Consider the following 11,736-nt stretch of genomic DNA (forward strand, 5'->3'; position numbering starts at 1 on the left):
GGAACATACAAAATTTAGAAGAAGAGAAATTCTAATATTTTCCCACTGAAACATGACCTTTATGACCTTTTATTTTTTCATATGTAAATAAAACATGTGAACACATCACAATGTAAAACAGTTTTGTAAGTTGTTCTCATGTCATTAAACACTTTTCATAAACATACTTAAATGGCAATATGGTCACTGAGTTCTGAAGCCAGACCACTGAATACTGTTCCAGTATTGAGAACTCAATGATCCTGAGAAAGTTACTCTATGTTTCAGAGCATTAGGTTTTTCATCTGTAAAATTATATAACCACCACACTACAAGGTTGTTGTTAGGATCAGAAATATTTGTAAAGTATCTAGCACATGACACAAACTAAAAAAAAAAAAAAAAAATTATCATTAAAACCAAACTCAACCCACTGCCATCAAGTTGAATCGCACTCATAGCAAATCTATAGAACAGAGTAGAACTGCCCCCACAGGGTTTCCAAGGCTATAAATCTTTAAAGCAGACTGCTTCATCTTTCTCCCCATGAAGTGGCTGGTTGGTTCAAATTGCTGACCTTTTGGTTAGCAGGCAAATACCTTAACCACTATGCCACTGAAGAGCCATAAAGAAATTATCATCACTGCACAAATATACCACGGTGTAAACACAGCATAATTTAATCACTCCTCAGCTGTGGAACATTTGAATTCTCTCCTACTTTATTTCACTGTATATATGCAATTATTTATTTTTTGCTGTTATATTTTTAAAAATGAAAACCTTTGTATACTAATCTATGTGATAGGCAGCATCAAAAATATTCCAATGACCCTACCTCTTGGTATTCATCCTTTACACACGAGTGTGTGCTGCACCTAGTGCTTGCTTCCAGCAAACACAGAATTGATAAAATTAAGTTACAAAGAAATTAATTCCAAGATTAGGTTACAAAAATTCTTAGACTTCCATCATTTCACTCTCTCTCTCTCTCAGAGGCAAGCTGCCATGTTGAAACTCTCTGGATAAGCCCATATGGCAAGGAACTAAAATCTTTAGCCAAAAGCCACACAATTGAGCTTGGAAGTGCATTCTCCCCAACTCAAGCCTTAAGATATAGAAATAAGGACCAAGGGGCAACTTTTCTGGGAAAGAGACATTTAAGTTAAGGACAGTGAAGGCTAACCATGGGTTTGGCAGGCAAAGATCTGTAGGATGAGGAAGGCAGGGTGTTCTAGGAAGAGAATGAATAAAGACAATGTGGCAGGGAAAGTACAGAGCGTACTGAGGAAGTTGGCAGTGTGGTTTGTATTGTTTACAGAGCATATGCAAGAGAGGCCTGTAAAAGACAGGAAAAATAGCTGGGATGCAAAGCTTCTGTTCATTGCCTTTAAACATAATAAAAGTTCTCTAAACAGAGCACCTACCTCTTGTCTGTCAGTTTGTTGTACTGTGGTAGTCTGAGTGCTGCAGAACACAAAATTAATTGACCTTCAAGGATGACATCAATAATATCCAAATGGCTACTTCAAGAAAACATTTCATAAATCTGAAATGACTCTGCCACTCAAGTCTTTAAAAAGACCATTACTGAAGTTTATCAAACTTTTCATGACCAAATCTCATCCAAGGGAAAAAGCAAGAGTTATTATTTCTACGTGTTTGTTTTCCGGAAAAACTGTGTATCTAAAGATAGCAAATAACTAACTTCAGGTAATCATTGCAAAATGTTTTGCCGAAGTGTTGAATAATTTAACCAATGGAGCAGTGTAATTTTTATAAAATGATTAATAAATAAATCCTGTTATTATTCCAAAATGGTATTCCTATCAACCAAGATCTGACTCAGAATCCTATTTCACTTGTCAGTGGTCCTCGCTTAGGTTAGAGTAAAAGCTTCCTGTTCACTCTCTGTGTACAGTCTTGTCACCCAGACCTACCCTTTACTTACCATCTATGCTAAATCCTACCAATTTTTTTTCAAATGCAAACTTGGTCCTGCTTAAACTCTTTCTGCCGTGAGAATGAGGTTCAGCTTCTTCAACACACACAAAGTGTCATGCTCTGCCCTATGATTGTCTCATGCTTCACCTCACACTACATTTCAGCAACATCAAAATTCTCTCAGTTCTAAGAACCCTCCTTCCTCTTTCCCTTCTGGGCCTTTGTACGCTGTTCCTTCTGGCAAGGACATCACTCCCTTCCTCCCACTCACTATTTAGCCATTAATTCCTCAGAGAAATCTTCCCTGATCCTCCAAGCCTGCACAGAACACTGTGTGTCCCTGTCCTCTTGCACACTAGAGATTAAATGCCATTTTCATCATCGGGATGCCCCTCACTTCTTCCCCAGACACCACTTCTGTGAAGGAAAGGACCCTATCTGTCTTGTTCTTCAGTGTCTCTGGCCCTTATCATGATGCCTACTATGTATTAGGTGCAAAGTCCATGCTATTGGATGCGGAACGGATCAGCATCAAACATGAAGTTTTGTTTATAAATTTGAAGACTAAAAATAGTTGCCAGTTTATAATGAAAAGTTAATTTGTAATTGGCATTTCAGAAATTGAGAACACTTTTTCTTTCCCTACAGAAATAATGTTATAAATGGAAATAACTTTACTATCAGCAAAATTTAAGCCATGACAAATTTAAGCTACAATAAAATTAGAATGTATTTCTCCACTAGACTGCAAATGCCCTTAGGGATGAAAGATGGACTTGGCTTTACTCACTGCTGTATCTCAGCCTGTAGAAGAGCAGTGCGCACAGAACAGGCACACACCAGTTATCTGCTGAGTGAATGCTGAACAAATCCTAGCATCCCTGGTCAGCTCTAACACTGACAAACGATGCCGAGGCTAAGACCTTCTGGTGAGGCAGCAACCTCGAGAGTCCTGGGAAGTTTTGCTGTTGGGAGGTGGAGAAAGAACAAAGCAGGCTCTGAGCATCCCCTGCTAAGAGCAGAGAGGGTATCAGTTCAGGGGAGCTTCTACTGACAGAGATGGTTTGGGCAGTAAGTGATCTACAAAGTGAAGGGCCAGCAGCAAACTTCATATATACACATTTCTTTCATTAGTTCACTGTTCCTAAGTTAGGAACTGCCTTTAATGGCTACTAAATATTTTGGAGGTTAACACACACACTCTGAATATTCTCATCCAGATACATTTACACACCTTATCGTGCAGAGTAGTGCCTACAGCATTTAACTGCTAACCAGAAGGCTGGCAGTTCAAACCCACCAGCCACTCCTTGAAGGAAGATTGGGCAATCTACTTCTACAGAGATACCACCTTGGAAACCCAAGGAGAGGTCGCTATGAGTCGCAATCGACTTGATGGCAGTGAGTTGTTTTTTTTTTTTTAATTGTGCCTAATTGCCGGAATATCAGTTGAAAAGAGCTTCCTTATACATTTCTGACAAACTACCGGTTTATGGTTTTCACTCATTAAACAAGAATTTATCAGATGCCTACTATATAGAAGGCCCAGCTCTAAGCAGGGTCACTGTGTGGCTGCTAAAAGTCATGCTATAAAATAATCAACAAAAATGCTCATTATACCACTAAAGGAAGGTTACAAAGAGCATATTTAACATTTACAATGTTATTTTATAAAGAGAAAGCATGAGTTAACAAAGCCTGGAAAAAAAAACACTTAAGTGTTAAAGAGTTGTTTTCTTTGTAATCTTTCTTTAACAAGGAAGACTTATTTTGTAGGCAGAAAAAAGTATCAGTAAAAATGTTTTGATGATACTGCTCTGCCTTAAATGCTTCATCCAGAAAAGGGATACAGTGGGATATAGATTTTTGAGTCTGTATAAACCAAAACCAAACTCATTGCCATCGAACCAATTCTGACTGAGAGAGACCCCCACTGGGTTTTCAAGGCTGTAAATCTTCACAGAAGCAGACTGCCTCATCTTTCTTCCATAGAGCAGCTGGTGGGTTCAAACCACTGACCTTTTGGTTAACAGCTGAATACCTTAACCATCACACCACCAGAGCTCCTTAAGCCTGTATTTTAAAAAAAAAAAAAAAAAAAAAAACCCACTACTATAGAGTCGATTCTGACTCATAGTGACCCCCATTGGGTTTCCAAGGGGGTAAATCTTTACAGAAGTAGATCTCCTCGTCTTCCTTCTGCAGAGTGGCTGGTGGGTTTGAACTGCCAACCTTCTGGTTAGCAGTCAATGCCTTAGGCATTGTGCCACCAGAGCTCCACTGTAAGCCTATATAAGACACATAAAAACTACAGAAGTTGAGTTAAAAAGGAACAAGGAAATATGGTCAATTGCACTCAGTGGTATCTAGAGGTCTAAGAATATGGGATGATACAGCATTCAACATGTCGACTTAGTCATTGTATCGGACGCTCCAAAGTTAGACTCCAAGCTTCTCCAAGGACACTGTCTCCTCCACCTTCTGTCACACCTACACTGCACCACTGGCAGCAAATCATAGTAAGAAGAAACACTGGCAAAGTGACAAGCATTATGAGCCATCATCCATTTCTAAACCTATGGTGGTATCCATAGCACAGAGTAAGAATTTAAGAAAGTGATAAAACAATTATATTTATAAAAGACAGTATCATTAAGCTGATAAAAATAAAAGGTAATTTTATCTTAAGAACACTTGCCTTTTTTAAAACAAACTCTGAGACCTAGTCCAAGCCATTCATTTTACAGATGAGAAAACTAGAACCATTAAATGACTTCACAAAGGTGATACCGAGCTGAGACTGAACTAGAAGTGCCCAAAGATTCCCTGAGGCTAAGGTTTTGTAATACTTGTGGCCCTACACTCATTAGCAAGTCAAATTTTTTTTACTAATTTTACACTAATTGTGAACTAAATGACTAAAAGTAATTAATCTTTTTGTTGAAAACTCAATGTCAACTATCGGGAAGTATACTGCTTCCAGTTTGTCATTATTTGTCCTTCACTGTCACTGTTTCAGTCAAGACACCTGTTTCACACCCCCTGCCCTTCCTCAAAACAAACAAATCTTTGTTGCTACTTCTGACCTATGATGGGCTTAAAGATATAATCAAAGTAATTAAGCATTTGGTAACCAATAATTCTTTTAAGTGGTTCAACTAAGACATGAGCCAGGGTGGTGGGTAAGGACTTGTACTTTTACATTTACTCATTTCTATTTTGTTTGCTCTTAGTCATGGTATCCATATATTACTTTTAAGAAAGAGTAACTTTGTTAAACAAAAAAGTAAGTTAAGATATACCTGAGAGCCCAAGGGCCTTGGGCTCTGTGGTGGCTATTTGGTTCCAATGATGACTGGAGCCCTAAAGTGGAAGTCAGTGCACTTTTTCTGTAAAGAGCCAGGTAGTAAATACTTCAGGCTTCACAGCCCTTACCATCTCTGTTTCGACTACTCAACTCTGCGGATACAGCTTAAAAGCAGCCATAGACAATAAAAAAAACAAGTAAGCACTGCTGTGTTACAATAAAACTTTATTTATGGATGCTGAAATTTGAATTTCATGTAATTTTCATATGTCACAAAATATTTTTTTTTCTCCAAACCTTAAAAAATGGAAAAGCAATTCTTATCTCATGGTCTGTACAACATGGGGTGAACGGGATTTGGCCCAGGGGTTGTAGCGTGGTGACTCCTGTACTAATGTCTTAGGACGACATGTAATTCAACTGTGTACTCCCAGAAACAGGCCTGGCCCATTGTAAGTTCCCATTCCATGTAGTATGTGGTATATTCTAGGGAAAGAGCTCTACAACTGAAACTAGATCACTGATAAACCCAGCACTCCTTGGACCAACATTATTACACTGGGTAAGTTAATGCCTCTAACTCTCACTAACTGTGTAATGTTGGGCAAATTACTTCACTTCTCTGTGCCTCAAGTGCCTCAGTTGTACAATGAAGATTAAAGTTGATTTGAGCTTTAAATAAGTAATGTGTGCATGTCAAGAGAACAGTGCCTGGTCTGACACTTAGTAAATGTAAGTATTTGTGGTTGCTAGGTACCATCAAGTTGATTTCCGCAATCCTATGTAACAAAGCAGAACTGCCCCATAGCTTTCTAGCCTGGGATCTTTATGAGAGCACACTGCCAGGTCTTTCTCCCATGCAGCTGCAGACTGAGTGCCAACAACTAATCTTGTGGTTAGCAGTTGAATGCTTAAACACTGAACTACCAAGTATTTGTTACATTGAAACAAACACAGTAACGAAAAACAAAAATTCTTGAAATACAGAGGGCAGAGAGAAAGACAATTTCTTTCTTTTGCTCATTATTTAATGAGCAAACTATGTATTCTGTCATGGCTTTGTTGCAGAAATTAGTAAACATTTTACACCAGAAAGTGTGGCTCAAAAGGAAAATTAACTCAAGGTGACAGAGTAAATGTCAGAGCCAAGTCCGACTTCAAATCTGTGATTTTTGTAAATGTAACTCTGCGTGTTGATCATCGATACCTACTCAAAGGACTATTGTGAGGATTAAGAGATACCATGAACGTAAGTGTGCTTGGCAAACTGTTAAATGTTGGAATGAAGCTTTTAGGGGGTAGAATCCATAGGACAGAGCAAGGACTTGGGATGGAGATGAGAGGAGGCAGCCAAGCGCTAAAGTCATCTCCTACCTGGCACGAGTGTCACTCTTTTGAAGTTACGTAAGGCCACAGAACTTGTTTGAAACAATGAAAAGTGAGATTATTTCCAAATGGAAGTTTGAAAATCCAGTGTGCAATTCATTATGCCCTAGTAAACAACTGCAGAAGGTGGGTCTGTCAGCCTGGATCCCAGAGTAAAAATGACATAAAGCACCTACGTCCTTATCCCCAAAACAAGCTGGATCTGGACCTGTGGCCAGCAGAAAAAATAAACCTTTCTTTTCTAACCCGTTGTGGTAGTTAAAGTTGTCAACTTGGCTGGGCCTGGTTGAGTGGCTGGGCAGCTGGATGTATTTACTCCCCATGGTGAGACTGGCAATCAATTCCATGGTGGAATCTACTGGAGCATTTGAGTAGCTGCTTTAGGGATGTGGGCTGCTTCCAGTATGTAAGAGGCAACTTTGAGAAAAGTCTCCAGGCTGAGGGCACACTTGAACCCACATGTAACCAAGTTGTTGTTCAGCAGCCTGCTATGTTGCCCTGCCAATCTTGCGACTTTTAATGGACTTGAATTAACGGCCTGCTGTGTGATTTGTTATATCAGGACTGTGCCTTTTCACTTATTGACCTTGGGTTTGTCAGCTTCAGCAGCAGCTCCTGAGTGAAGAGATGCCTCCAGCTTCAGTGGGCCAGGAGCAAGAGGCAGAGCTGAAGCCCAAGGTCTAGGAACTTTCACCCAGCCTCTAGAGCCTGGCACTTTGAATTGAGACTTAAAGCCTCCAAAATTGTAAGAGAATGCACTCCTGTTTGTCCAAGCCATCCCATCTGTGGTATATACCTGTCAGAGCGGCACTAGGTAACCAAAACACCTGCTGAGATTTGAAGATTGTTACTACAGCATCATTTACCTATCCCAACTGATACAGTAAAAAAGCATTAGTGGTCATCCTAGATACATGGCCAGATAATAACAATACTTAGAAACACCAAAACTACAAGTTTACAGATCTATCTTACTGGGCAGCAATACCTTTAGGAACAAGATTACATGAAGAACACTGGGAGAATTTTTTTTTTTAAGTCTTAGCTATTGTTTAACAGAAATAAAGCATAAATTTTTAAAAGAGGGAAAAATTAATGTATGTACTTAAAAAATTATACTTCTTATGGATTAAGAACTACATGAAGTGGTAAGTATGAATTTTTGATTTCAAGTTTCACAAGTGCAGTATCAACTTGCTTACCCTTTTTTGGCACACAAGGGAAAAGAATTCTAGTTAATACATAAAAAGCAGTGGAAAGTCCCTTTCCTTCTACCACATATTCATGTTTTACAACCACTTTTGCCTGTAAAAATGTAAATACTGTTACCTCCACCACTAATAACAATCATTAAAAGCTAACAATTACTGAAAATTGACTATGTGCCAGGCAAAACACTTAATTATGCTCTTACTGCCCTAGGTCATTTAGTCCTCATAAACTCTCCTCCATTTTAAAGATGAGGCAACATGGAGAAGGCCATACAGCATGGACTAATTAAAGATTGTCTGAACCCAGGCCTGTGCCTCTCATGAACACCACACCTCACTTTCTCTTTGAGGTAAGCCCAGAAAAAAAAAAAAAAGTCCTTCATCATGGGCATCAAAGAATGGTTTTTAACTGGAATGAAAAAGAAAAAAAAAAGGGGGAGATAATCTCAAAAATATGGAGGAAGGAAGAATATAAGAGAACATGCTTGGAAAGGGGAGGGTTTTGGGCAATGAGAGGAGTGTAAGGCAGAGGGGTGGCGGTGGGGTGAATGAAGCTCTAGAAGAGGGAAAGTTAGACTAAAACCAACATCAGCCTCCACTAAACTTTCTTTTCTCATTCTGTGGGTGAATCTGAGTTGCACTGGTAATAATGGTGGTTAAAACGCTCAGCTGCTAAGCAACAAGATCAGAGGTTCAAACCCACCAGCCACTCCATGGGAGAAAGCTTGCTTCCACCAAGATTTACAGCCTTGGAAATCCTATGGGACAGGTTCTACTCTGTCCCATACTGTCCCATAGGATCACTATGAATCAAAATTGACTCCAGGGCAGTGGGTTGGGTTGAGTGAATTCAGAAAACGGTTTTGGTTGAAATGGCTACTTCTGTGAGCAGACAGTTCAGAGTCATAGAAATAAACAAGATATGACAGACTATATCCAGTATCTTCACAATCCACCATGCTGACAGCTGTTAGTAAAAATGTTACCGTAAAATGCACTGTGGCTCAGCTGAGTCTGGGTTCAAACCTAAGCTCCACAATCCTAAACAAGTTCCTAAGCCAAGGACCCTCTGTTTCTACTTCAGTAAAATGGAGTCTATAATAACAATTTCAAGAGGCTGTTTTTCTTTTTTTCCCTTTTGTTTGACCCTATAATATCATATTCAGAGTTGCTCCCTTGTCAAGCTAAGATTCAACTACATAATTACCTTAAATTATTTCTAAGTCCAAAGTAAAATTTACTTACATATTTAATACATAAAAGGGACATTATCAAAAGACAGATCTACCTTACTGTCAACTAATAAATATTTAATAAACCCTTACTATAAAGTTATTACTGTATTAAGCATTAAATATCCAATGAAGACATAGAGCCATGTACTGTTGAGACCCTGCTATCAGATTATAGGTCAAAGTTTAGCAATACTATTTATTTACTACCTACATGACCTTGGATAACAATAACACTTATGAAGACAAAAGCCAATATTTGAGTGTTTGTTAAGCGATGCTCTATTGCATGTATTTATCTTACTTAATCTTAACTATATAGTAAGTACCAGTATTTTCCCCATTTTACAAGAAACTGAAGCATAGATAAGCTACTTGACAAAGGTCACCCAGATTCTAAGGCAGAAACAACAGGACTGCAGAGCACCAGCCCTGGGCTCCTAACCATTAGACAACATTGCCTAATAACATGTGCATAATCACCTTCTACAAAGCTAGTTTAAAGAAGAGAAACAATATGTATCATATGCATAGTAGCTGGCCCATAGCATGTGAAGAAAGGCACAAGGACACAGCTATACTGGAGGGCTAAAAAAAGAAAAAAAAAAAAACAGGATGAAACAAGGCAGTTTCTTTAGTCCCAAGACTTCGGAAGTCTTAGGACACTTGAGATATTATTATCTAAATTTGAGTCCAAAGTCATGTTTATATTTCTTACTATAGTTGGCTGGGAAGAAGGAAAAACTTAAGGCTAAGACTATACCAAATTACAGTAAACACCAAACTTTATCTGTACAGAACACCCCTTCTCTTCACTTCCTCTACTGCCTCCAGCAAACATCCTATAGTCAGTGCTGCAGTTGGACAGAATTAATGGGAGATTTGCAAAAGATTTAAAAAGAAAAGAAGAAAAAGAAATCTTAATTTCATCACAAAGAGGGAGGTTGGTTAGAATTATTCTTAATAAGAAAATTAAATGAGTTTCAAGAGACTAACAATTTCCTTCTGACACAAAACAATGTATCAGAACTGCCTATCATAACTTAAAATGCATCAATTCCTATGGTTTGAAAGGCTTTCTCCCCTTAATATACAGTTTTCTTGAAACGTAGATGAAAGGTTGATTTTCTGTGAATCATTATGTGAGTTCTCTGTAGTTCCGACTCTAAATTTTGGAAACTCAGTGATCAAGATCAATCCACTCATCTGTGAAAAGAGGAGCCAAGGCCAGACAAGATTAGTAATTTGGTAGAAAGTTTATAAAAATTAGTTTCCATTCTTTTAATGGGATGGTCTCCTCACAAGCAACATTTTTATTCCTCAATCAGTCGCGTGAAGATGCACACTAACTAAAGATACCCAAGCAGAACAAACAGAACATATTAGCAAAAGAGCGGAAAAGATTATAGAACGTGTGTATGAAAAAGAAAAATAAACTCTCATTGGGCAAAAGGTTGTATTTTGCTTTATTCACTATTAGTAATTTCAAAATAAAGTTCCTCCAAAGAAAAACAAACAAGAGTTTTCTCCTTTTTATCATATTAATATTTGAATAAAAAGCTTGTAACAAATTTAGGAAACTCAAATTTAGAGTCTATGGCTACTCCTTTCCACTGCTGATGCAAACGCCGCCTTCAGCACTATCTCGTAAAAACTTAGGCCAAAGCCCTGGATGCATTCATGCAGGCAAGAGAGAAACCTAAGAATGCGGAGCCGTCCCTCCGAGTTTTGCCAATACTGCTACTTAAATGACAAATGTGAAGAATGGCTATTTCCATTCACCCCGCCCCCAGTCTTTCTGATGAGTTAAAGATTCATTTTTAATCAAACTCTTATCATCTCAAAAAGGAGGCGTGCTCCTCCATGTCTCATATTGAGGCCCCGACTACTGCTATATTTGTGTAGAAGATTTCTAAGGAGGAGATGGAAAGCAAGTCTAACTCTTACTGTAAATGTCACTTTGGGTCTGGCACTTATCTGATGGAGCGCCCTCCTAAGGCCGTCACAAGATCGCTCAAAAACTGACTTGTAGAGCGATGGATGGGTCAGCTGGTCACCATCACTTACCGAAAACACTGCATTCTGGAGCCCAAAAGGTATGGGGGTCAATCTGGCCAACGCCACCACTTTTAGGCCGCTTCCTCCTTCCACGACGCGAATAACAGCGCTCAGCTTCTCGTTGCTCTGAATCCTGGCGGCCACCCAAGCGGTGAGCAGCCGCTTGCAGACCACATGAGCGATGAAGGTGCCGATGAGGACGCCCACCACCATCAATCCCATCCCCAGTACGAAGCCGTACAGATAGCCGGCTGCCACATTGAGCACGATGTAGCCCCAGCCGCAGGGGAATGAAACCACGATGAAGCCCACGACGAACAGCAGGACCCCCAGTAGCGAGTCGAGATTCTCCACCCAGAGCAGGAGGTGCTGCAGGTAGCGGCGGACCAGGGCCAGCGAAGCGAAGCACAGGGCGGCCAGCACGCAGACCAGCACGAGGCTCCGGCACCAACAGGTGCTGCCGAGGCAGCAGCAGCGCCAGTTTCTCACCTCGGCCACGCCGACCACCACGCTGGCGCCGCTCGCGGGGCCGCCTGCCAAGGCCCCGCCCGGCGCCGGCAGCTCCGAGGCGGCGGGCGGACTGTGGCGCTCCAGATAGGCGCCGAGCAGGGCGCCAGAA

At 40.0% G+C, this 11,736-nt stretch overlaps 1 protein-coding gene across 1 annotated transcript in view; it reads right to left on the reverse strand.

Moving 5' to 3' along the window:
* Positions 1 to 11,735, reverse strand: part of TMEM64 (transmembrane protein 64) — a gene marked incomplete at its 5' end in the record, with an annotated part of 18,941 nt that extends 7,206 nt beyond the window's left edge. Inside the window, one exon of the mRNA XM_007948741.2 lies at positions 11,127 to 11,735. Within this exon, the coding sequence (XP_007946932.2) occupies positions 11,127 to 11,735 (609 nt within the window). The remainder of the gene's footprint in view (positions 1 to 11,126) is intronic.
* Position 11,736: the final 1 nt, after the last annotated feature.

Source organism: Orycteropus afer, unplaced genomic scaffold (assembly GCF_000298275.1).
Source record: "Orycteropus afer afer isolate SDZICR_OR568_19922 unplaced genomic scaffold, OryAfe1.0 scaffold00222, whole genome shotgun sequence".
NCBI classification, from domain to species: Eukaryota; Metazoa; Chordata; class Mammalia; order Tubulidentata; family Orycteropodidae; genus Orycteropus; species Orycteropus afer.